We start from the raw sequence: 27,256 nt of genomic DNA, 5'->3' as shown, positions 1-27,256 counted from the left end.
GGATGTCAATTCATGATCTTTTAGCAGTTTGAATGGAATTAAGGTTGATGAATTGGCAGAAACTTTATATTGGAGTTCCTAAACTTATACATTAAAAATGGTTGATGGGAAACATGGAAAATAATGTTATTTCTAAAGTTGATCTCAAGTTGGCTCTTAACTAGACATGAATGATTTTATGCATACAGGTCTTCCCTTTTTGGCGAAAGATTGACTTGGTCTTCACAATATTTTAAGCCAAACAAGGAATATAAAGGTTTGCCTTTTGGGTATTTAGTCATCAATTAGTTTGACGTGATTTTGCTTATATTTTCTCTATTTTTGTTTATGCTGATTTGTGATTTTTGGTTCAGTTTTGGTATATTTGTGCCTTTTTACTAGTATATTAGTTATCTATGAGCTTGAAAACCATTGGAGTACTGGTGCCTACATTTCATCTATGTTATATTGTAGTATTTGATCATTCACAGTCCCCTTCATATTTTGTAGGCTGCTCTTACTAAACCATGTTTTACAGCTATTTGATGGACATATTTTGTAGGCTTCTTGTAAAGGTTAGCGTGTTGGACAGTTTGCTATGTAGCTTTATGTCTCTACCTATAATCTCTATTTCATTTTCTTGTACTATAATTTACATGCATTGTGGCACCCCCGACCCTCATGTAAGGAAAACACGAGAATCGAGACGCCGGGATGATGACAACACGGTCACACATCCCAACGAAAATGCCAAGTGTGTGTACATGCGACAGTGTACAATAACAACGCAGCAGATTAGTCAACTAAGTACCAGAATTTAAATACAATCTAAACATCAGTAAAGTTTAAATAATAGTTATACAGTCATCCATAATTAAAATACAATACAGTAAATTCAGATAACCAAGCGAGTGATCCCAGATCACTCCTCGGGCGGAGCCGTCTCCTCAGGCTCGCCCTCCTCCTCTTCATCTGCATCAAAATCTGCGATACCACAAAATGGTACCACAGGTAAGTATAACCCAAATAATCCTCAGGAATAAAATGCATTTAATGCAGCCAACATGCATGCATATGATGAAATATGCAGTTTCCTCAAAACATCATTTTCCCCGAAAATAATAAATTTTCCAACACACGCCAAAATCCCATTTGGCCCAAAAATAATCCGTAAAACATTTTCCCAGAAAATGATTTACACAAAATCCAACTCACACTATTTTTCCAGAAAATAGTCCATTTAATCTGTCATTACCCTTTGCACCATGGCCTCCCCTAGGGACCATCCGCATGTCCTGGCTTCATAGCGATGCCCAGTTCCGCGCCCAGCGCGTTCATGGCCGAGCACCCACTACGCAACGAGCGATACCCAGTTCCGCGCCCAGCGCGTACATGGCCAAACATCCTCTAGTCCCCGCCAGCAGAAGGACCACGGAGTCGACACGAATCTCTCGTCCGATCCCATTGTCGCCCAACGACAATTCAGGGGACGTTACTCAATATATTCCGCTCCCGAGTAACCAGAGGAGCTCCACCGAGATAATGCCTCATCTCGGCTTGGGGTCGTGATACACACGCACCCAAAAATATTCTCACATAAAATCATAACTTTCCAAATCACACATGAGCATGAATGCAATACATGAAAACCCAGTTTTCTTTACAAACACGATCATGCATGAAATAATGATATGCACATGTACCAACACAAATCCACATTCCTCAATAACCAATAACCAATCCAATCAAACCAACCCAAACAACTCCAATCATAAGTCCATCCGACCCCCGAACTCCTTGGACTCAGTCAGGCATGTCAAACAAATACAGTGAAATGCGTTAGTGCAAAAATACATTAAATTCACAAGAATTCTTTGGAAAATACTTACAGTGCTATATAGCAATTTCTGAAAGATCACGAAGCTGCAAGAGGTAGAAAAACAGCTACAGAACAGTGTAAAAGACACTGTGGCCGTGGGTCACAGATACCCACTTTTCAATGAAGACAAACGAAGACCTAAAAATGGTAGGGTAGGGCCTAGAGAGGTCGGTGAAACCAATGGTGGTGGCGGTTTGCCGTGGGTGGCGGCGCAAGGGGTGTTTTTAGGCCAAGAATGCCGAAATCGGAGATGGGCTTGGTTGTGCTTCACCGGTGACGGATCGGAGGTGGGGTTGGGTCCAATGGGTTGCCAAGAGGTCGAGGATGAAGTGGTGTGAAGATGGAGGCCGGAGGTGGCGCGACGTCGGCGCTGGAGCGAAAGTGGCGCTGCGGCTTTGAAGAGCTGGTGGTGGTTAGTGGCGGCGCGGATGGATGTGAGATCGGAGGGGTAGCGTCGCCGGTGGCTGGGGAAGCTAGGGAGCCGGGCGGTGTCGACCACCGCCGGCGCACGGCGGCGGGCTGGGCGGACGAAGAATGACGCACGGGAGAGAGGGGGCTGGGTCGCGCGGGAGGGGAAGGAAGAAGAAGAAAGAAAAAGAAAAGAAGAAGAAAAGAAAAAGAAAAGGAAAAGAAAAGAGGAAAAGAAAAATGCAGAGAAAGAAATGAGGTTTAATCTTCATAACTTGGGTCACGAAAATGATCCAACGGAAACGATTTCAAAACCACAAGTTAAATAAAATAATTTAAACGTAATGGCAAAGTCAAATTGAAATAATTAAATCTCACAGTAATTAATTAAATATGAAAAGTAATTTAAATGCACAACAATAAATAAATAATAAGAAAGCACATAAAAATTAATTTTCACCAAATTAAAAATCCTAAAAATAACCCAATTAAAAATTCAAAAATTTTAAAATAAGAGAATAAATTTTGAATAAATAAAAATAATTCATTCAGTAAAAATACACTAAAATACGGGGTGTTACATGCATGCTATTGATGCAGTTTTTATGGTTGCCTCAGCACATAGATCAGGAACAACTGTCACCTTTGTAATAATAGAAGGATGGGTTATAACAGTTGCATTTGTTGGAGATTCCTGTTGCATACTTGAACCTGCTGAAGGTGGTATTTATATGGACTGTGTTGGTATTTTGTGGATTGTATTGGTAATTTGTATGGACTGTGTTGGTATTTTTGTGGACTGTATTGGCATTTATATGGACTGTGTTGGTATTTTTGTGGACTATGTTGTTAATATTTATTCAATACTACTTTTACTTTTGAAACTTTGAATGGTAAAACATGCATGGCATGCACTGGCAGAATTTTTTATTTATTCTACTGATTGCAAATATTGATAGAGTAGACGCATAATTTCTACAAAACATGCAGATCTAGGAAATATATGAACTGTATTTGTAAAATATATAAAAAAAATTGTCAAATATTATTAAAATATATAATATTGTATTATTATTTTGACTTTAAGATGGTTAGTCCAGTGTAGATTCACCTAACTAAAAATTGATGTTATAGCTAAAAGTTGAGATTCTAACCAAACTTTAGACTTGGCAATGGCTAGGTCATTGCCAATGCTCTTATGCATGCAAGTTAATAGCAGAAACCAGGGAAACTCCCAACTCTTTCACTCATTAGTTGGCAAGGCATACTATTAGAGCAAATAATTTTGTTACTCATGCCTTAAGTAAGGATGCTCTATGCATAAGTGGTTATGCAAATTCTTTTGATTCAGTACCAATTTGTATTCAGACTCTTATTTAACCACAATCAATACAGGCTAGGGAAATCAAAAAACAAAAAGAGTAATAATTTTGATAAATGCATTATTGTATTAGGAAATAGCATCGTTTCCTCTCCATATCCCAATTCCCAATTGAAAAAACCCCAAGTTTAAGACCCGCCCCTCTCTTCCTCACTCTGCGTCTCTGCCCTCTCACGGCGTTGCACTGTGCGCATCTCGTTGTCGACCCCTCAGCCTGAGTCCCCTCCCTCTCGTCGTCGCCCTCAAAAACACAGACCCGCTCTGTCTCCATTGCACCTTCCCTCACGACCTCACCTCTCAAGCCGTTGCCATCGCGCACACAGCCCCTGGGCCCCTCTCTCAACGTTGCAATGCCCTATCTGTCTCTCACCATCTCACTCTCACACAGCCCTCCCATCTCTCACGCAGCCGGCAGCCCCTCTCTCAAGTCTTTTTGTCTTCAACGGTAATTTTTTACACTTTTTTTTCATTTCACTTATTTGAGTTATTTGTAATTACTTTGAAATCTGGTCTGAATCATATGAACAAGCTTTGGAATAATCTCGAATGTGTATATCTCATACCATAATCAGACTTTATATATAGTTAGTAATCTGTAATATCTGTATATGTATGTATGTATGTGTGTGTGTATATATATAAATATATATTTATATTTAAGTGTTGGATGTTTTTCATGAACTTGGATGCAACTTTTTATAAATGTTTGTGTTAATCCGAAGTAGTTTGCATGGTAGCCCTTCAAATTTTCAGATTGCAAGCTGCCTATGTTTAGTTATAGAGGTAAGTTATTTTGTTATAACTCTTTTTACAACCCTATTCCAAATGAAGGGTAGATATGTAAAATGTGAATTTAAATAAATTTGAATTTTAATGTTTTTAATGAAATGAAAGTATCACATTAAGTTGTAAAATAATTATATGAATATTATTCTTATTACTTGTAATTAGGGGTGTAAACTAGTCAGTCCGAAACCGACCGGACCGACCAAATGCATGGTCGGTTTCAGTCCAATAAATAGGAAATTTTCGGTCTTCGGTCAGGTCTTGGGACGGAGATTTCTCGGACCGGAATGACTGAATAAAAAATATGTTAATATTCTATAAATCAATATTTTATATATATCTTCATCTATTGACGCAACTGAAATGCCAGCTAATGAAATAACGCAAGCTATGGAAACTGCAGAGGAAGCTACGAAAACAACGAAACAGAAATGTCAGCTACGGAAATAACGCAAGCTATGAGGAGGCTACGGAAACAACAAAACTTACGGAAACGGCAGCTCCGGAATGACTGAATAAAAAATATGTTAATATTCTATAAATCAATATTTTATATATATCTTCATCTATTGACGCAACTGAAATGCCAGCTAATGAAATAACGCAAGCTATGGAAACTGCAGAGGAAGCTACGGAAACAACGAAACAGAAATGTCAGCTACGGAAATAACGCAAGCTATGAGGAGGCTACGGAAACAACAAAACTTACGGAAACGGCAGCTAACTGGATGCATAAAATCTGGGATTTAAATTTTGTATTTCAAATTTGAATTTCTAAATTGTATTATATATAGAAACCTGTACGCATATGATTTCAATGAGAAACAGAGGAAACGTATATACCTTTCTTTCTTAGTTTCTACATGGTATCGAGCCAATAGACCAACGTCATCTTTCTCCAGTTTTTTTTTTCTTCTTCTCTCTTCATCATGCCGGCTGCTCAGTCTACTCAACTTCCTCTCTTCAATCCTACTTCATCTCTCAATATTACTAAACTCAGCCGTGCCAATTATCCCACCTGGAAAGCCACCATGCTTCCCTATTTGAAAGGCCAAAAAGTTTTTGGCTACCTTGATGGTTCCCTCAAACAACCATCCAAGGAGCTTGTTGACGAAAATGGCAACCAAACCCCGAATCCTCTTTTTGACATTTGGGAAACTCAAGATAATTTAATTCTTAGTTGTCTCAATGCTTCTCTCATTGATGAAGTTCTTGCGCAGGTTGCTCATTGCACAACTTCTCATGAAGTGTGGCTTGCTCTAACATCCTCTTTTGCTTCTCAGTCCAGGGCTCAAATCATCCAAGTGCGGACTCAACTCTCAACAGCCCGCAAAAATAACCAGACGGCCAGTGAATTTTTCATGCATATCAAACGTCTTGCGGACACCCTTGCTATTGCTGGACAGCCCTTGAACCCGGATGACATAATCACTTACTTGCTTGCTGGTTTGGGACCCGAATATGACTCTCTCGATACTACCATCTCTGCTCGTAATGAGTCACTCACAATGGAAGAGGTCTATTCTTTGCTTCTTACTTGTGAAGCCCGAATTCTACATCATTCCCAGTCCACCCCAGCTACGAACATATCAGCCAATGTAGCTACCCACCAGAAACATTCTTTCGGAAATCGTGGCCGTGGCAACTTCAGTAGAGGCCGTGGCAATGGAAGCTCAAATCGTGGCCTTGGTAGAGGTAATTCTTCACCCCGAAACTCTGACTTATGGTGCCAACTATGTGACAAATCTGGACATACTGCCTCTCGGTGTTATAAGCGTTATGATCCTCACTTTCTACCTCCACCACCACGCTGGAATGCACAAGCCAACCTTTGCACCAACCAACCTCAGCAGATGACTGAACAAGAGTGGCATGTTGACTCTGGAGCAACACATCATTTGACAAACAATCTCAATAATCTCAATGTCCGTGGAGAAGAATATGTTGGCACTGATCAAATCCAAGTCGGTGATGGTTCAGGTTTGTCTATAACCCACACTGGCACCACTTCTTTATCCACATCTTCAAAATCTTTTATTCTTGATAAAATTCTGGTTGTTCCCCAAATCACAAAAAATCTAATCTCTGTTCAAAAATTTACTAGAGATAACAATGTTTATTTTGAGTTTCATAACAATTTTTTTCTCATCAAGGACTACTCGGGGAACGTCCTTCATAAAGGCCACAGCAAAGATGGATTATACTGTCTTTCTCCACCACTTCAACAAGTTGTCTCTTCTGCCTTTGTTGGTATCCATGTCTCTATCACTGATTGGCATCGTAGACTAGGCCATGCTTCTTTTCGCGCTGTTAATCATGTGTTAAATTCAAATAAAATTTCTGTTCAAGTCAATAAAAGGCACTCTGTTTGTCCTGATTGTGAGATGGCTAAAAGCCACAATTTGCCCTTTGCAAATTCTGTTAATCATGCGACTCGACCTTTAGAACTCATTTTTTCTGATGTATGGGGACCAAGTGCTGTTACCTCAACCTATAACTCTCGTTATTATGTTTGTTTCTTGGATGACTGTACGAAATTCATTTGGCTTTTCCCTCTCAAAAATAAATCTGAAGTTGAAAATATTTTTTTCCAATTTCAAACATATGTTGAATGGCACTTTGATGCAAAAATCAAAGCGGTTCAAACCGATTGGGGAGGCGAATTTCGTCGACTAAATGCTTATTTCAAAAATTGTGGTATTGAACATCGTATTGCCTGTCCTTATACTCATGAACAAATGGGTTCGGTTGAACGGCGCCATCACCAAATTGTTGAAATGGGTCTAGCTTTACTAGCTCATTCAAAACTTCCTCAATCATATTGGGAAGATGCTTTTCAAACGGCTACCTATATTATTAATCGTTTGCCCACCAAACTCTTGGAAAATCATTCCCCGTTTGAAAAGGCATACCACAAAAAGCCAAACTATGATTTTATGCGTGTCTTTGGTTGCGCTTGTTGGCCCAACCTACGACCCTACAATCGTCACAAAATTGATTTTCGTTCCAAAACTTGTATTTTTGTGGGCTATAGTCTCTCACATCAGGGGTACAAATGTCTTGACTTATCAACTGGAAAAATCTATGTTTCTCGGCATGTGGTCTTTGATGAATCTCTCTTTCCATATCAAAAATCAGATACTCCATCCTTCGATTTCTCTCCATCCGAAACAGCCTCTCTCCCACTTCACTTAAATCCCACACGTCCGCACACCATAACTCTGCCTGCAGGTGCTGAAGACTCACAACCTCAACCACTGCCACCTGTGTTTGATCAGCTGCCACATGTTACTCCAATGGCATTACAACCTTCAGATGATGCCAATGTTCCAGACCAACATACTGTCTCGCATTCGGTTCCTGCTGCGCTCCTACAGCCAGAAATCCTGCCCAGTCAAATGCAAGCATCTGCTCCAAGCCACCGCATGATCACCCGGTCTCAAACAAACAGCCTCAAATCCAAAATGCCATTTGTTGGATACATTAAATATCCTCTTCCACAAGCACTTTTTGCCGAGGTAAATGACTCTTACATTGAGCCCAGTTGTTTCACTGAAGCAAATAAACACTCACATTGGAAAAATGCCATGTTATCTGAATTTAATGCCTTAATTCAAAATGGGACTTGGGATCTAGTTCCACCTCGACAAGAATACAATCTTGTAGGGAACAAATGGGTCTATCATGTTAAAAAGAAGGCGGACGGTACTATTGAACGATTCAAAGCCCGCCTTGTAGCAAAAGGCTTTCATCAACAAGAAGGTGTTGATTTTACTGAGACCTTTAGCCCAGTGGTTAAACCAACCACCATTCGCCTAGTCATTTCACTTGCAGTCTCTAATAATTGGCCACTACGACAATTGGATATCCAAAATGCATTTCTTCATGGATTTCTTCAAGAGGATGTTTATATGCAACAACCGCAAGGATTTATTCATCCGGATTATCCTCATTATGTTTGCAAATTAAAAAAGAGTCTCTATGGTCTTCGGCAAGCCCCAAGAGCATGGTTCTCTCGCCTCACGGATCAATTGCAAACACTTGGCTTTAAGAGCTCAAAAGCAGATACCTCTCTCTACACCTTTCACCAAGGCAACGTTCAATTAATTATTCTCATATATGTGGATGATATAATTCTTACAGGTTCGGACACAAAGGCTATTGATCAATTAATTGGCGTCTTATCAAATATTTTTCCCGTGAAAGATCTTGGGCAACTCTCATTCTTTCTTGGAGTCGAAACCTTGCGTATTGGTGAAAGTTTATTCTTAACTCAGCGCAAATATATTGGTGACTTACTACAAAAAGTAAAAATGGACCAAGTTAAACCATGCGCAACTCCCATGGCAACCACTTGCAATCTCTCTAGGTTTGAAGGTGCCGACTTTTATGATCCACAACTTTATCGTAGTACAGTTGGCGCCTTGCATTACCTTGGTTTTACACGACCCGATATTGCTTACAGTGTTCATCGTGTAAGCAAGTTCATGCATCAACCAAAAGAACCTCACTGGCAGGCGGTAAAGAGGATCCTTCGGTATCTTAAGGGAACTTTGTCCTTCGGCCTTCACTTTTCACGAAATATTGATCAAGCTCTTCATGGCTTTAGTGATGCCGATTGAGCAGGGGATAGCGATGATCGTCGAAGTGTTGGTGCGTACTGTATTTTTCATGGCAACAATTTAATTTCATGGAGTTGTAAACAACAGCAAACCGTTGCAAGAAGTAGCACCGAATCCGAGTATAAGTCTCTTTCCAACACCGCCGCAGAACTTCAATGGATTCAATTGGTTCTACATGACTTACATATTTCTCTTCCCGATTGTCCAAAGTTGTGGTGTGACAATATTGGTGCTACGTATCTCTCATCCAATCCGGTGTTTCACGCCCGCACCAAGCATATTGAAATTGATTTTCATTATGTACGTGATCAAGTCCTGCAAAAGAAGCTCCAAGTTTTATTTCTATGCTCAAAAGACCATGATAGGAACCAAGGTGGGCCTACTCTTAAAGATCCTTTGCAAGTTCCAGATGGGCCAATTACAAGATCAAGGGCCAAGAAGATCAAGGAAGCAATGCAAGGATTGGTGCAATCCACCTGGGATGAAGCCAGCAAGAGCCCAACACTGAAGATGGGTCTGAAAGAAGAAGAACCAGTTTTGATCCACTTTATTCAAGCTGTGGAAGACATGACTTAAACATACGGCCTATCGTTATTGGAGGCTTCCAATTTGGTTAAATGATTTATTTTATTAGTTTAGAATAAGTGGGCTTGAAGATGCTTGGCTCACATGTCTTATTTCTTTTGAACTATGTTTTTGGGAAGGCCTTGTATTTTGGCCAAGGGCTTATTTGGAAAATTACATTTTAGGAACTAGGGTTTCATCAATTTACTGTTGGGGTTACTGTAGCCGCGCGTACTGTAGCCGGTACTGTTCATCAAGGGTAATTTTGGGTAAAAGGGGCATTATTTTGGCTAGGGTTTTGATTAGGTTTGGCTTTAAAAACTCTTTGTAGCCTCATTTGAGAGTTAGACAATATTGAATTTTATTTGTGAGTTGAGTTTTCTCCTCTTGTTCTTGATTGAACTCTTGAACTTATCAAAGGTAAATCACAACCTTTGTGGCGTTCCTCCTTTGTAATCTGGGTTCTTGAGACGGGTTCTTCAACGGGTCTAGATTTTAATATAATCTAGGTTCTTGAAACGAGTTCTCATCGGGTCTAGATTCTCCATCCTTGACTTGATTTTGGCTTTCTTGGGGAGTTTTCAAATTGATTGTGGGTTCAAGGGAATTCATTCCCACGGGTTCATATCAGACCAGATAGCTGACTTGCTCACCAAAGCGTTGAATTCACCTCGCTTCATTATGTTACGTGCCAATCTTCAATTGCAGGATCTGCCCTCTCGATTGCGGGGGGATATTGACGCAACTGAAATGCCAGCTAATGAAATAACGCAAGCTATGGAAACTGCAGAGGAAGCTACGGAAACAACGAAACAGAAATGTCAGCTACGGAAATAACGCAAGCTATGAGGAGGCTACGGAAACAACAAAACTTACGGAAACGGCAGCTAACTGGATGCATAAAATCTGGGATTTAAATTTTGTATTTCAAATTTGAATTTCTAAATTGTATTATATATAGAAACCTGTACGCATATGATTTCAATGAGAAACAGAGGAAACGTATATACCTTTCTTTCTTAGTTTCTACATCATCTAACCTATCACTATTAACAATATAAAATTTTAAATATGTTATTAACACTTGCTAATATTCTATGAATTAACTAATATATAATATCAATTAGTTAATTATATAGTAATTATATAAATTAATAATGTAATTTTCATTTAATTTATTATCATTGACCATATAAAATATTTTTTTTATTGAGTTTGTTACATAATCCACATTAATAAATCACTTAATTTAATTTAGTATTTTAAATAAATTTTTTTATTAATTGATTTAAAAAAAAATCGGACCGAATGGACTGACCGAACCAGATCTGTAGTAACTACAAGTCCGGTCCAGTCCCTATGGGGTGTTCGGGACCGAACTGACTGGTTTACACTCCTACTTATAATATGTTAGTAGCAATGCACAATATTTTGAGGTTGCTAGGAATTAATTTCTACAAGTTCTAAGGTTCAAGTAGCAAATGTTAATATGCAAAGTCGTCAAAAGAACGATTGAATGACTTCTCTCTCTAATAAACTCTCTCCCTTCTCTCTAAAAGCCTCCTTCGCAGATCCGGCTTGGGGGGTGGGAGCTTTGGCTCCCTTCCCCTCCCTCCCTCCTCCTCCTCCTCCTCCTCCATCCCTTCTCTTCTATGTAGTTTTTGTTTTGTATTTTTGTGTATTTTCAGGCGAAATAAGAGTAAATTGCCGATCTGGGTCTTCCCGCCGCCACAGGCCAGCATGCACCCCGCCATGGTGATGCCCTGCCGTTGATCTTAAAGACCACCGAATGCGGCACCAAACGGAGCAGCGAGTAGCCCGCACGTGCGACTCGAAGTTTCGGCGTCGTTTGGCGCGTGGCCTTCACGCACCACCCGGGAGCCCTCTGCCAACACCACGCACGGCGTTTTTGGAGTCTGTGAGTCCGGGATCTCCAAGGTCGACTGGCGGTTCCCTTCCTAGAGTGGCGCGTGTACTGCACGCGCCACAGCAGCCTCTGTGTTCTATTTTCTTTTGTTGCAATGTTTTTCTTTGTAGTTTTCTTTGTGTAATGTAGTTTCTAAGTTAATAAAAATCTTAAAAAAATTAGTACCTTCGGACTTTGGTCCGAATGGAGTATTAGTCTCCCCTCCGCGTTGACGGGATTGTTGGGGTTTGGTATACCCTACCCTGCTTAGTCGGGGTATGGAGCTTTGTAATCTCTATCATGGATAGAGGTGGTATTTTCTCTAAAGATGTAGGTCTTTAGAGATTTATTATCTGGACTAAACCATGTCAGTCACGAAAGTGTACTGGAAAGATATTAACGATTGTAATTGATTTGTTTTTCAAATCAACTTTATAAGTACTCTGTTAATGAAGGTTAACACCTGTTTACTAAAAAAAAAAAGTAGCAAATGTTAAACCATAAACATGAATGTTGGATTTAGTTTACTGATAGAGAGGAGATCTATGTACAACGCATATTACAACATAACACTCATTCCATTCCCTCCATCCATTTCCATACACAACATAGGCCCTTAGCAGTCTCAACAAGTCTTGGTCTTCAAACCAAATTAGGCTATGTTTTGTTGTTAGAGTGAGCCAGACTCATTTCAAATTAATCGTGATGAGATCAATTATTCTTTTAACTTTTTATAAAAATGTTAAATCAACCTTTACTAATTTCATATATTTAAATATATATTTTAATTTATTTACATTCAAATGCATATTAATTATGGGATCTATAAAATACTACTATTTATTAATTAACTCAGATCATCTGAAATTACTTTAACATCTACAGAAATAGAGAGGATCTAGCCAACATGTTTTATTGCACAGAGAGGATCTATTCATTTGGATTTATCAGGATAAGCTAACATCTATTCCCCTAACAATTAAAATCTGGGGTTTGCTTATATATGTGTGTATACACATCATATGATATATAAGATTTGACTTTTTGTACTGATCATGCATTTATATTGCAATTCTTTTCTTGTCATTTATATTGCAATCTTCTGAGTTCTTTTAAACATCAATCTCCTGAGTTTTTTGTACTAATCAGATTTTGAAATAAAAGTATAAAATAAATTTTTTTAAAGTAACTTATTTTTATATGAATAGATTTTTTTTTTTTTATAAATTTACATTTTATTAAAACTAGATCAAATCAGATCAAAACTAATAAAATTAGAAGTACATGTTTAGTGAGGTAATCAGTACGTAATTGATTTTTTAAAATGAAAAATCGGTACATACCGATTCTGTCTTAAATTTTATCCAACTCCTGACCGAACCGACCAGACCCATTTAACCCCTACCCCGCCCCTTTTTATAAGACTAAACTGTGTCGTTTCCCCCTCCTAAAACATGTGACGTCGTTTAGCTCCGTATGGCTTGCCAAAGCTCCGAACTGTCTTCTTCACTTCGAACACTTCCACTTCGAGCACTTTACCACCGAAACCCTAGTCCCAACCTTTACCTCCATAGATCACCAAGCTCGAAGACCCCTAACAGCTTCACGCCATTGCCCATTGAGGTCCGCCACTCTCTCTCTTGCTTTCTCTGTGTGTGCCATAGCAGAACCTCATATCCCTAGATTCACAGGTATGATTATCGTTTCCGTCTCTCGATTTCCAGTGACTTGGTGATTTCGTTTTAGTCTGCCATGGTTTCTTTCATCTGTTGTTAATGCAACTGAGATTTGCTATGAAATATTTGATCTTAATCCAACTGAGGGTCGCCGAAACCCTGAGTCCCTAACTCCTTCGCTGCCTGTATGGCTATCTCTCTCTCTCTCTCTAATCTTGAATCGTTGTATGACTCCTTTTGCTTTCAAATCTGTCGGTATGGTTCTCGTTTTTGTTCAATCTCAAATATGTCGGCTTATCTCTGTTTTTCTTCCTCTATTTTTTTCCTTCCTTTTGGTTTGGATCTATATCTATGGTTTGTTTTGTTTTATTTTTTCTATTGAAACCATTTTTTTGTTGTTTATTTGCAAATTTTGTAGCCAAGAACGAGAAAACAGAATTTGATTTTGTAACCCTGACCTCCATTTGAGTCTTTAGTGGATAATAATTATTTGGGAAGTTTCAAACAAGTCTTTTCTGTCACCTGCCATGGGAGTTTTAGTGTCTCCTGGGTAATTATTTGGGAAGTTTCGTGGGTAAGTATGTATGAAGATGAGATTGCATCAAGTTGTTTATAAGTAACATCACTGACATGCACACATGGAACGGGGTTTGGCTTGGCTTGGCTGTGCTCATTTGATCCATCGAACAGGGGTTTTGAATTTTTTCTGAATATGTTACTGTTTTTCAATCTGTTATAATCAACATAAATACTTGGAAAACAAGGCTGATTTACTCTTTATAGTTTAGTCTTTGAGTGTAATTATACAAGACAACTTAAACATTTTGGTATTATCTTATTCTTATTCTTGGTTCCCTCCATGCAATCCTCTTTTTGGGCCCCCTGCCTTTTTGCATGCTTCAATACAGTTTTTTTTTTTTTTTCCTGGAGAAAATAAGTGAAGTCATTATCATTGATGTTCAAAGATTCTCTGTTGAAGTCATTATCTTTTTTTTTTTTTCTTTTTTTTTTTCTAAGCCTCTTTTGCTTTTGTTTTTGCCATAATTTCTCGAGTGAAGATGATAATTACCGAGTCTGGAAGCTTTTACTCTTCCATTTGTCATGTTCTTAGAAAGCATTTAAATGTTTATATTGGTGATGATCGTTTGGTTGGCAAAGGCTTGAGGCTGTTTGGTCAAATTATAGCCAAAGATGGTTAAATCTGATGCAATCCAAGTAGGAGATTTTGTGAGTAATCTGATTTGATAGAATGTTATCTATATTTACCTGAAACTTCACTTTTTTTTAATTCCCAGATAAGGTTGCAAAATGTCACCTGATTGTGGCACACAAAGAGCATGCTGACAAGCTCCAGCCTTGTCTAAACGGCAGTGAAGACATCTGAAGTGTGCTTTTGAGTTCAACGTATCAGGGTTTTGGCTTGTAACCTTCTCTCTGTGCGATCCCACTCAAACGATGAGATCTTCAATCACTTCTTCTCCACGCCTTACCCACTCCTTCTTAAACCCTAAATCTCTCTGCTTGCAACCACAATTTCCCAATAAAGCAGCCATCTCAGAGCCTCCATCTTCAGAGAATCCTAATCTAAACGGCTACTGTCCCCGGGAAATTGATTCAGAATCTAACTTTCCCGCGAAACCCACCACAGAATCAGAAGTTTCCATCAGCGCTTTTTCCCTAGAACCCAAACAGGCAAACATCGCCGCAGAAATTTCTCAAAACTCGGTTTTGACTCAAACCCACGTGATAAACATTCTTCTGAGCCACAAGAGCAAACCAAGATTGGCTTTGAAGTACTTCAAAGGGGTTGAGAAAAAGCGAGGCTTTGTTAAAAGTGTGGATTCCTTCTTTGTTTTGCTGCACATTTTGGGGGGTTTTCCGCCGACCCATAAAGCCGCTCAAAATTTGCTTAATCAATGCGTCTCGGGCAATTCTGATCCCGCACCGGGTGTTTTAGTCAATCACTTAGCAGAATGTGCTAAAAGGTTCGCATTTGGGTTAAATCCAAGGGTCTTTAATTATTTGTTGAATAGTTATGTTAGAGCCAATAGAATAAAAGATGCTATACTTTGTTTTGATAGAATGATAGAGAGTGATATAATTCCTTCGGTCCCCTATATGAATATTCTTTTGACAGCATTGGTAAGAAGAAACTTTTTCAATGAAGTGCGAGAGATGCATAATAAGATGGTATTGAAGGGAATTAGCGGCGATTGCTATACAGTGCATGTGATGATGCGTGCGTGTTTGAAGGAAGAGGAGGCTGAGAAGGCGGTGGAGTATTTTATAGATGCAAAGGCTACAGGTGTAGAACTTGATGCAGCAGCCTACAGTATTGCTATTCAGGCAGTTTGTGCAAGACCCGATTGGGGTTTGGCTTATGGGTTCTTGAAGGAAATGAGAGAAATGGGATATGTTCCCTCTGAGGGTACATATACTTCTGTTATTGGGGCTTGTGTGAAGCAAGGAAATATTGTGGAGGCAGTGAGGCTTAAGGATGAGATGTTGAGTTGTGGGAAGCCAATGAATTTGGTTGTGGCAACAAGTTTGATGAAAGGGTATTGCGTGCAACGTGATCTGAATAGTGCTTTAGATTTGTTCAATAAGATTGGTGAGTTTGGGCTCTCACCAAACAAGGTTACATACTCAGTCTTAATTGAATGGTGTTGTAACAATGGGAACATGGAAAAGGCCAACAAGCTTTACACCCAAATGAAAGACAAGGGTATCCAGCCAAGTGTCTTTAACGTGAATTCCTTGATCCGTGGATTCTTAAAATCTCACTCTCTTGAAAATGCATCCCAGTTGTTTGATGAGGCAATCAAATGCGGTATTGCCAATGTGATAACATATAATAATCTTTTGTCATGGTTCTGTGAAGAAGGTAAGGTTAATGAGGCTCAAAGCGTATGGGAAAAGATGATCAGAAATGGTGTGGTGCCCACTGTAGTTTCATACAACAACATGATCCTTGGCCACTGCAGAGAAGGGAATATGGATGTTGCAAACAGTGTATTTCTTGAGATGGTGGAAAAGGGCTTAAAACCTAATGTGATCTCGTATTCTGTTTTGATGAATGGGTATTTCAGAAAAGGAGATACTGAACATGCCTTTGATTTGTTTGACCAAATGGCAAGTGCAAATATTGTTCCCACAGACGTCACATTGAACACTATTATCAATGGCTTATGCAAAGTTGGCCGCACATCTGAGGCAAGGGATAGGTTGAAGAACTTTGTTGATAGGGGTTTTGTTCCCATGTGTTTGACTTACAATAGCATCATACATGGATTTTTCAAGGAGGGTGCCATCAATTCTGCATTGGCTATATACAGAGAGATGCATGAAAGTGGAGTTTCCCCCAATGTTGTGACATACACGAGCTTAATTGATGGGTTTTGCAAAAGCAATAATATTGATCTTGCTCTGAAAATGAGGAATGAGATGAAAAATAAGGGTCTTGAATTGGATGTTATCGGATATAGCACTTTGATTGATGCATTTTGCAAAAGGCGGGACATGGAAAGTGCACGTGAACTCTTCTCTGAACTCTGTGATGTTGGTTTGGCTCCTAATACAGTTGTGTACAATATCATGATTAGCGGCTTCAGGAATCTAAATAACATGGAAGCGGCCCTTGACTTACACAAGAAAATGATAAATGAGAATATTCCTTGCGATTTGCAAACTTATACGACATTGATTGATGGATGGTTAAGAGAAGGTAAATTGCACATTGCATCCGAAATTTACTCGGAGATGCTTTCCAAGGGTATTGTGCCTGACATTGTCACCTATACCGTTCTGATAAATGGTCTTTGTAACAAAGGACAGCTAGAAAATGCACATAAGCTTTTGGAAGAGATGCATGGGAAGTGCATGACTCCTAGTGCTCTTATTTATAATACTTTGATTGCTGGACACTTTAAGGAGGGGAATCTGCAAGAAGCTTTTAGACTACATGATGAGATGCTTGACAAAGGTGTTGTACCTGATCAGAATACTTATGATATTCTTGTGAATGGGAAGGCCAAGGGAATAAATACTCTTGCTGCAGATTCATGACCGTAAGTAATTGGTTCACTGGTTATGGCGTATGGAGACGTTGCTAAGAGGTTCCACCATTTCAAAGACAAGTTGTGCTCTTGCTGGGATTATTGGTGAACAGACTGAAATTTGAGGTACTATTTTCTGTTTTTTACTTTTTTTTTTTATAACTTTATGGGAAGAATGTACACTGAAGCTTCTATTATGTCTATCTTAGGTGTGAATATATTATTATATTCCATACACCAAAGCAATCTCAATATGTTAATCAAGCGTGTTATTAATAATATCAATTCCTTTGATGCAAATTCTGAAGCTCTCTTCAATTTTTTCTCTTTTCCTTGTTGATGATCGGGATAAAATATGCAGTTGGGTTCTTTAAATCTTTAGCTCTAGCTTTTTACGTGGCATAAATAAAGGATGATTTCTCTTCAACTGGAAAAATCTGAGAAGAGTCCAAAAAGAACTGTCTTGGTTGCTTTTATCACAATTTTGGCCATATATATCTGAAGCAGACGGGAGATTTCTCCTTTTCAGTGTTTGCTATAGGTGGGGAGATTTGAATCACATGTAATTGTAGTTGTGCGTGTCTAGAGCCAGGAACTGCCATAATTTTAGAGTAAGGTATCTGTTTGGAAATTGTAATTAAATTGAATTTGACGTTGTTTGTAGAAAGTAGAGTGGGTGGTGTTGTGTATGTTGATTTACATATTGAAATGCTTGAGTGGATTATGACCAGTGTTATTGAATAGGTGCCTAGGCTCACTTGAATTGCGAAGCGCTGAGAGAAAAGTTGTTCTTGACCTTAAATGAATGCCAAAAAAGAAGGAACTGTTGCCTGCAAAGTGCCTCGAATTAAAGGCTGTAGATTTATACACAAGAAAGGAACCCTTAATAAGGGTTTTTAGTATTCATTATATCCTACACTGGAGAGAGAATTGGTTGAGGCTTAAACATCTCATTAATCATGGGAATAAATTTTAATTTTTTTTTGTTTTGTTTTTAAGCTGTTATTTCATTTTGTACTGATATCTACTTTCCTATATTTCATTTATTCGCCCCTCCCTTTTATTTACTGGTCTTGCAAGCTGGGTTTTGGTTCAAAATTCAAATGACTGGATTGGTATGAATTTGTGACAAATGCAAAATTTTCACTTGAGTATATAGCTTATCTCGGAATGTTTATAGGTCCTTTTTATATAAGCCTGTTATTCATCTTTACAAAATACGAACTTCCGAAATTTCATGCAGGTCTTCTTCGGTGATTTTGAAGGTAAGGCCATGGTGCTTCCTCACCCAGAAAGCAGTGAAGAAAACTGCCCACAACATGTCTAAATCATTATTAGAAGGAGCAAGATCTCTCTCCCCAGGATTGATAATTTTTTACTCATTCTCTTGGGTATTTTGTCCGTGAATTGACCTCGACGCAAACAAGAACATCCTCTTTTCCAGCACTGAAGCTTTGTTTTTTCTTTCCCAACACTGTTCTTACATAGTTGTCACCTATACCGTTCTGATAAATGGTCTTTGTAACAGGTTGAAACGTGTTATTGTCAATTGGACCAATATAAATAAGATTCGCATGGCTCCTGCGCATGGATGACATGCGCAATTTGAGAAATTGTACAATTTTTTTTTACCTATATAAGAATAGTCTGTTAGTTATTTTGGCCTGCCAGACAGTGCATCCTTGTTAATTTACTCTTTCAAACTTTTGCCGCTAAGATTGTTCTTCTTTTGAAGGATTCACTAATCAATTTCCAAGCTTCAGTATCTTCTCCAAGGACTTGAATCTTCTGTGATGATTGAGATTTCTAACCCTCATCCTATTTGGCTCATTTTAATTTTTGGGTGCCATCTTCAGTCCTTCTACCATGAGAGCATATATATATATATATATAGAGAGAGAGAGAGAGAGAGAGAGATGTGCGTCATATGGACTGCTATTCCTGAGGAGGTGAAAGAAAGATTCTTTGAAGCTGAAAAGTGAAAACTTTTCTCTTGTATTTATTTGAAAAAACTCTTTACGTTTTTTACTTCTAAGGAGTGAGGATACTCAACAATTGCCCCTAACCAAACTCTACCTAAAAAAGAACTTGAAATAGAACTAAAGGGATCGGTTCATTAGCCCAAGAGAGGGAGATCATCGTGTCTAGTAGTTTCTGTTTCGTAGTAGTCCCAAAATGGGTGCCTTTGAATAAAAAGAGTTTGGTCAAGATTTGTAATGTAGTGTTACATCAATGGATTGTGATAAACAAAATTCGACTGATTAATAAATGTTGGACATCTAAAGCTCATAAATTTCTCTATCGACGCACGTGGTGCATGCTAGTGGGTGATGAGTGAAGGCCGAGGCTTTAATCACAATCTTACAAAAATAAATTTATAAATTAACATATATTCATATTATACGTTAGAATGAACATATCATTTTCATCCACATAATCCTTTTAAAAAATATATGATGTCTTGTTATCAGATAAAACATAGCAATCTTGTAAATGTATCTGTAAATTTAACCAACCGAGTGTGTTACGAGGACAAGTCTAGATTTTATAAAATTGTTCATTGAATTATGGTCGGTTTCTATTTAGATCATAGAGGAGTCCGAACTATTAAATAAATTATATTCGCAGTCTTAAGATTTACAAACCCAATGCATTCTTTTAAAAAAATGAGTCAAGAAGAAAAAAATTATTTTTTTTTAATAACAAGTCTCATCATTTTTAAAAAAGAATACATGATACTTGAACATCCTAAAACTATATCTGTCATTACTCAAACTTTCTTCTCATAATTTTTCACAATTATTTTCATGATAATTATGCATGCGAGAGAATACTATCCTTGAATATCAATTTTAGTATGGATACTTGTCAATTCATAATCATTCCTCCATATTGGGCCTCTTTAGTAATTGAGATTTGTTACGAATATAAAGAGAATATGTAAAAGTAAATCTAAAAATTGACATAATTTTATAAAATTTATTAGATTTATTTTATAATAAAAATAATTTTATAATCTGATGTATCACATCAAGCCACGTCAATTTGTAATTTATTTTTGTGTAATATTTTTGTGGTTAAAATATTTTCTTTAACAATTCTATTAGATATTCTATCATCTAGTATACTATCAAGAAAAAAAAAAAATATTAATATAATATATTTTACAATATTTAGTATTGTTTATACAAATCTCCCAAATATAAATTTATATTTAATCGATATTATCAGAAATTTTATATATTTTTCTCCGTTACATAAAACATGTTAGGGAGTACCACGTTTGACAACGATCAAAACTTTTTTTTTTTTAAGTTTCTGAATTTTTTAAAAGAAATTGAATTTTCGTTAAAAAAAAAAAGTTAAAAATTTAAAAGATACATTAAAAAAATTAATTTATGGCCACAAAAAATTTGATCTCCTAGACTTTTAAATTTAATCTATATATTAAATATTAAATTCATTCAAAGGGGAAAAGAAAAAGAAATGAAACAGAGTCCAGATGAATGGGATAACACTTTTCGACGAGTCAGTGGGCACTACGCGCCCCTCCTTTTTTATCATTGAGAGTCCAAGTTAAACTTGGAAAAGAGGTATAAAAAAAATGTTTATTATTTATACCAATTTATTTTGAAAAATGCTAAATACAACTGACTGATTGGAACAACAGCCGGGTAAATGCTGGCCATTTGGTCGATTTTCTTATTTTCATTTTTCTCTCCTCTATTTCTTCTCTCGGCATCGACACTCTCATTTTCCCATCTCTCTCTCTCTCTCTCTCTCTCTCTCTCTCCTAAGAACTACATTCCAGAGGCTTCTCAATTTCTCCATTCTTTCTCTTCTTCTCTCTGTCTCACATCCACTGTCATCTCTGTCACCGTTTGCTCATCTCTTCTTCGCTGATCGGTAAGCGTTTGACGAAGTAGTAAATTGAAGCCAAGATGTAGAATGAAGAGGGGGTTATAACCGAGCTTTACATTCCCAGGAAATGTTTGGCTACAAACAGAAGGACCATGCTTTCGTTTAGATCAACGTTGGGCATTTGGATGAGAATGGCTGTACAATGGCCATTACTCCACTTTTGCTCTCTGTGGATTCGTTCGTGCTCAAGGAGATGCGGACAGTGCGTTGGATCGTCTCTGGCAGAAAAAGAAAGTCGAAGCTTGAAAACAATAGAGCAAGGGAGAGAGAATATAATTGATTTCTATTTTTGAAGTTCTCCTTGAGGGTAGAAAAATGTGGTTGAAGAATTTTGACTCCTTTTAGTCAGTTACTATGGAATATTGCGATCTTTTTGAACTGCCATGAATCAAAATATTTTATGTTTCTGTGCTAAAAGAAAATGGCACTTGAGAAGGAAAGGGAGAGAGCAAGGGAGATTGAGACGGAAAGGCTAAAGGAGGGTAGCGTTGGTGGCATTGTTCTTGCTTTGACATGGGTCCTGGTTGGGATGTTGAGGGACTGCAGAGCCTGAGTTGCTTGGATCGAGTGGAGGCTGAAGAAGATGAAGAGGGAGTGGCATCACTGGCATGGTCCTTTGCCTTTTACTTCTTACTTTTTACTTTTTGCTTTTCTGCTTTTTGTTTTTTTTTGTTTTTTAATTCCACACAAGGCCGATTACCTCCTGGTTGTCCCTAGCACCACTGCTTTATTTTTGTCCTAACAAACCCTAGCTATTTTCCCCCCTTTCAGCTCACAATTGCAACACACACAAATCTATTAGAAAGAGAAGCACAACAACAAAGAGAAAAAATCTTGATTCTATAGTGAGTCATTTTCTTGTCTCAAGCCCAAACTAGACATTAGACAAGCTGTAACGACCCCCGATTCTATATTTTTAAAAATAAATTATGGATAATTTTATTAGGTTCAATAAATGAGTTAAAGTCCATAAAAGAGCTGATCGAATAAGTTATATTTATTTTAATCTAGAGTTAAGGCTCCATTAATTTTTTTAAACTCCAAGCTTCTAAGTGTTAGACTCCTAACACGATTAGCATTCTAGATTCCTCTTTATAATAAAACCTCTAACCAACTTTCCTCCATGAACTCCAAGCCATGCATGTCTTTCATCATCAAAGTTCACTAGGGTTACAACTCTACGTAACCTCATCACGTTAAAATTTCTTAAACCAACAGTATACAATATATACCTGCTTCTCCCTCCCCCACCCTGATTTTTCTTCTCTCACGGCATAAACTTGAACCAGCCGCACCTCATACCTCACGTTACAACCAGGACCAAAACACCTTGCACGTCTCTCTCTGTTAGTCACACATGCACGTCTCTACGTTTATTAATACACTTCATGCAAGCCCCTTGCACATACTGCCTTTCATGCATCCTAGGATTTTCAAAGCCACAATAGCCCCCATTGCCAAAATTCCTCAACACCGTGAACCCTCTCCCCCAATCAAGACCATCATTCCACCTCTTCTACACTCCTAAATGGTCGCCACGGCAACCACTAGGCACGTCCCACAGCCTAGCCATCCCGTGCCGCAGGAAGCTTCTCCACGCCTCCTCCCTCAGCCCTGTAGCATGCCGGAAACCACCCACCATTCCCTCCACCATAAACCATTGAAAATAACCTCACTGCCGAGTTGGTCCACGTCTTTTCCTCCACGCACAGAACCACTGCACACCATCAGGAACCCACTACACCACCTTGCCCAAGCCAAGCCAACCACATCGCAACACCTCACTCAGAACACCACCTTGCCCACCCACCAAAATTGCACTGCAGAGTACTCTATTTTGCATCACCAAATACAGAGGATTTTTCTTCCCACTGTGAGCCACCACCTAGCCACCCCACGGCAGCAACTCCCTCCACGTCATCACCACACTACACAGAGAGTGCCACCCGGCACCTCATGCCACCCCAAGCCGTCGCTCTCGCTCGATAAGCTCACGCCGATCCTCCCCATGCATAGCCTCTCGGTGTTTTTCTTCCCTTCCGTAATCTCTTTCTCTAATCACTAGGTCTCTCTCTCTCTCTCTCTCTCAAGCTTTCGGTTTCTCTCTATCTCTCCAGCCTTGAGCCATCGACGAACCACCCAGTTCTGCCATAAAGCACCACTAAGCTCGAAAGCCACGACCATTGTCTTGTGTAAGCCTCCTTTGAATACATGAATAGCATGAAATATTAAGTGTACATGGGGTCAAATTATGAAAATACCCCTGCCTTTTTAGGATTAACAGTTGAGAATAATTTAGTGTTAGGAAGATTTTAGGTTTAGGAAATATATGTTATTTTAGTAGTTTAGATTTTAAATAAAATTACATGTTTAATCAGAAATTTATGCAAATTACGTGTTTATTTTTATAGACGATTGATTACGTGTCGAAAATAATGGATTAGAGCTGTAAGGTAAGTAGCATGATCATACCCTTACACGTGTATAGGGTAAACGACATGTTTTTTTATAAAAATATATGCATGTATACCCTCCATTGGAAGCTTCTTTTTACGTATCCAAGTCATGATAAAATTATGAAAATCCATGATTTTTTCGTGAAGAATTATGTATTAAATTATTTATGAAAATTCATGATTTTATAAAAGGAGTTATGCATCAAAAGATTTATGAAACAACATGATTGTATATAAGAGTTATGTATTAAAATATTTATGAAAAGTCATGCATGATTTTGTGTGAAGATTTATGCATCAAAATATTTATGAAAAATCATGATTTTATGTGATGAAACATGTATCGCGAAAATTTATGAAAGAATACGATTTTATTTGAAATTTATGATATGATATGACAAGATATGAGAAGTATGCATGCAGTTTCTTTTGAATTCTATGATATGACAAATATGCAAGTATGATTGTGATGAAGTATGAATGATAAGATATGTAATGACCTATGTTATGATATGAAGACGGTACCTATGTCATAGGCATTTGCATTGTCAGGTCGTACATGCTGGTAATGTACCCAGTATGTCTTCCTTATGTATGGATTCCACAACCCGCGACCATGAGCGGAAATCGGAATCTACCTAGATTCACTAATCCTAACTCACGGGGGTCAACAGTGGGTATCGGCCTATGATAAGTGAAAGATAAGTTCATGTTCATATTCATATTCATATTATTTACATATGTATTTATGAGTATGTACGTTTTTCACGAAACCTTATGTTTATTATGTTTACTATATATTGTGTTGCTTATTGAGTATTCGACTCATTTTTGTATATTTTTATGTTTTTAAACCAACCTAGATGATGACATTTATGAGGATGAGACTGCAGGACAGGACTTAACTCAGGGAGGCAAGGTAGAGGCCTAAACATGTTTACTTTATGATTTAAGGTTTAAATAAATTATTTTGATAATCATATGAGATTTTAGTTTTTTTTTTTTTTTTAAAATAAGTGCTTCCGCAGACTCTATTTTGGATTTTAAGTATTTAATAAAGTTCGTTTTATTTATAAAATCTTTCGCATCTGGCGTGTCATTAAAAGAAAAGTTTTAGTCAAGTTTAGTTGCACACTGGCTCCCTGAAAATTCTAAAAATGTCTTTATAGGGGAGCGGGGTGTTACACAAGCTTAGCCCGTTTGTAGCTCAATAGGGTTCAACGTTCTAGCAGCGCCTCCAATAGCACTCTTCTAGCATCTACTTCTCTCTGTGGAATTATCTCCTGCAACTTTATTTCTCTTTCTCTCAACTTTTGAGTGTCAAAATAGTTGAGGGACTGGGGGCAAAAACTCCAGACCTTAGACAACCTCCAGCCTCGTCTAAACGACAGTGAAGACATCTAAAGTGTGCTTTTGAGTTCAACGTCTCAGGGTTTTGGCTCGTAACCTTCTCTCTGTGCGATCCCACTCGAATGATGAGATCTTCAATCACTTATTCTCCATGCCTTACCCACTCCTTCTTAAACCCTAAATCTCTCTGCTCGCAACCACAATTTCCCAATAAAGCACCCATCTCAAAGCCTCCATCTTCATAGAATCCTAATCCAAACGCCTACTGTCCCTAGGAAATTGATTCAGAATCTAACTTTCCTACAAAACCCACCATAGAACTAGAAGTTCTCATTAGCGCATTATCCCTAGAACCCAAACACGCAGACGTCGCCGCAGAAGTTTCTCAAAACTCGGTTTTGACTCAAGCCCAAGGGATAAACATCCTTTTGAGCCACAAGAGTGAACCAAGATTGGCTTTGAAGCACTTCAAAGGGGTCGAGAAAAAGCGAGGCTTTGTTAAATGTGTGGATTCCTTCTTTGTTTTGCTACACATTTTGGGGGGTTTTCCGCCGACCCATAATGCCGCTCAAGATTTGCTTAATCAATGCGTATCGGGCGATTATTGTCCCGCCCCAGATGTTTTAGTCAATCACTTAGCAGAATGTGCTAAAAGGTTCACAATTGGATTAAATCCAAGGATCTTTAATTATTTGTTGAATAGTTATATTAGAGACAATAGAATACAAGATGTTATGCTTTGTTTTGATAGAATGATAGAGAGTGATATAACTAGGAGTGTCAAATCGTGTTAACGGGTTGTGTTCGTGTCATGTCAGAGTATGTACATTACAGTTAATGGGTCAACACGAACATGACCTGTTAAGGGTTACGTGTCAAAATCCCAAATACGAACACGACATGGTAAGATAACGGGTTGACCCGACCCGACCCGACCCGACCCGTTAAGAAATAAATTGACACAACCCGATCCATTCCAACCCTTTTACGTTAATGTATTGAACAGACACGATACGACCCGTTTGACCTGATTATAAATATTTAAATATAAATAATATCTATAAAAAAAAAATTAACTACAAGTATAAAATTACAATCTAAACAAATATAATCCACACATTGTAATAATATATTAAAATTACATCTCAAATATAATAAACAAAACACACATAGTAAATATATTAATGTTACAATCCCATACAATAAAAACAACAATCTAAACAAATTTAGAACTTGAAGAATGAGGTGGAGCGTCTTCCAAGTTCTTGCCCTTGTTGTTTTCTAACTCCATTACATCTTTGGTTAACTCGTCCAATTTAACTTATTCTTGTGTTTTTATTAAAAAAAAAAGACATCAGTAAAGTTTTATATTATTGAAAAATTACAGTCATTTATTCAATAAAATAAAAATAATATTAACTTGCTCCTCGCCATATAACTAGTCTCTAGTACATACTAATGCTTCAACAATATTTGCTTTTAGTGCACTCTTAAACTGATCAATAATACACCCACCAACACTAAAAGTAGATTTAGATACAACTGTAGAAATTGAAACACTCAAAATGTCACAAGCCATACGAGCAAGATCAGGATAACGAAATTCATTTCCTTTCCAAAATGAAAGAATATCAATTTTTCCATTTCTATCTGCCCTAGGTTCATCCAAAGATCCAATTGACTTTTTTTCATATGGGCGTAAAGTTCATCAGGTCTAAATGCGTCAAATTCCTGTACACAAAAAATAAATAAAAATATTTTTAGCCAATATATGATATGAAACAACAATATAATATAATCATTAAACAAAAAATATTATTTGATATTACTTCCAATAAAAAATTATCATATGAAGACTGGCTTTCCTCTCTACTAACATTGCTATCAGAAGTCATGGTAGAATATGTCATTGTGGGAGCACTAGAAGAACCATATTTCATGAAAAATAGATGACATTTTGCTCCGAACATTCATATAATCTATGGAACATTCTGCATAAAGTTTTGTATAAGAAAAATCAATAAAATGAAGTTTGTATCGAAGATCCAATATAACTGCTATAGCCAACCTGTAACGATCCGATCTTGTATTTAGAAATAAGATTACAGATAAAATTCTTTTAATAAGTTAAAGCGAATTATCAGATGATTTTTTTAAAACCTAGAGTTAAGTCTCCAATATTATTATTATTATTATTATTTTTCCTCCAAACACGTGTGTGTTAGAGTCCACACATTATTCCTATTCTTTTTCCTCTTCGTAGTCAAACTCCT

The 27,256-nt window shown here is 37.7% G+C and overlaps 1 protein-coding gene, 1 non-coding gene and 1 pseudogene across 3 annotated transcripts; all 3 read left to right on the top strand.

Annotated features, from left to right (window-relative positions):
- Nucleotides 1–12,992: 12,992 nt before the first annotated feature.
- LOC118346073 (pentatricopeptide repeat-containing protein At3g54980, mitochondrial-like) lies at nt 12,993–18,869 on the top strand. 2 transcript variants are annotated; one of them, XM_035687081.1, is made up of 3 exons: nt 12,993–13,216; nt 14,497–17,382; nt 18,500–18,869. In XM_035687081.1, the coding sequence occupies exon 2, from the start codon at nt 14,657–14,659 to the stop codon at nt 17,264–17,266; it is 2,610 nt and encodes an 869-aa protein (XP_035542974.1). In that variant the 5' UTR covers nt 12,993–13,216; nt 14,497–14,656; the 3' UTR covers nt 17,267–17,382; nt 18,500–18,869. The 2 variants fall into 2 exon arrangements, with proteins under 2 accessions (XP_035542974.1, XP_035542975.1); XM_035687082.1 differs by lacking the exon at nt 18,500–18,869 and adding an exon at nt 18,001–18,487.
- LOC118346074 lies at nt 18,781–18,883 on the top strand. Its single transcript, XR_004799470.1, has one exon. It is a non-coding gene; the product is annotated as a U6 spliceosomal RNA (small nuclear RNA).
- A 2,314-nt stretch (nt 18,884–21,197) lies between these two features.
- Nucleotides 21,198–22,000, top strand: LOC108998130 (annotated as a pseudogene).
- The last annotated feature ends 5,256 nt before the right edge of the window (nt 22,001–27,256 follow it).

This window comes from Juglans regia, unplaced genomic scaffold (genome assembly GCF_001411555.2).
Source record: "Juglans regia cultivar Chandler unplaced genomic scaffold, Walnut 2.0 Scaffold_652, whole genome shotgun sequence".
In the NCBI taxonomy this organism is placed as follows: Eukaryota; Viridiplantae; Streptophyta; class Magnoliopsida; order Fagales; family Juglandaceae; genus Juglans; species Juglans regia.
The sequence above is the reverse complement of the archived record's forward strand: the minus strand, read 5'-3'. Positions and strand labels throughout refer to the sequence as shown.

What these genes read in the sequence shown, in the direction of transcription:
- LOC118346073 (XM_035687081.1), top strand. Translation starts at nt 14,657, where the DNA reads ATGAGATCTTCAATCACTTCTTCTCCACGCCTTACCCACTCCTTCTTA.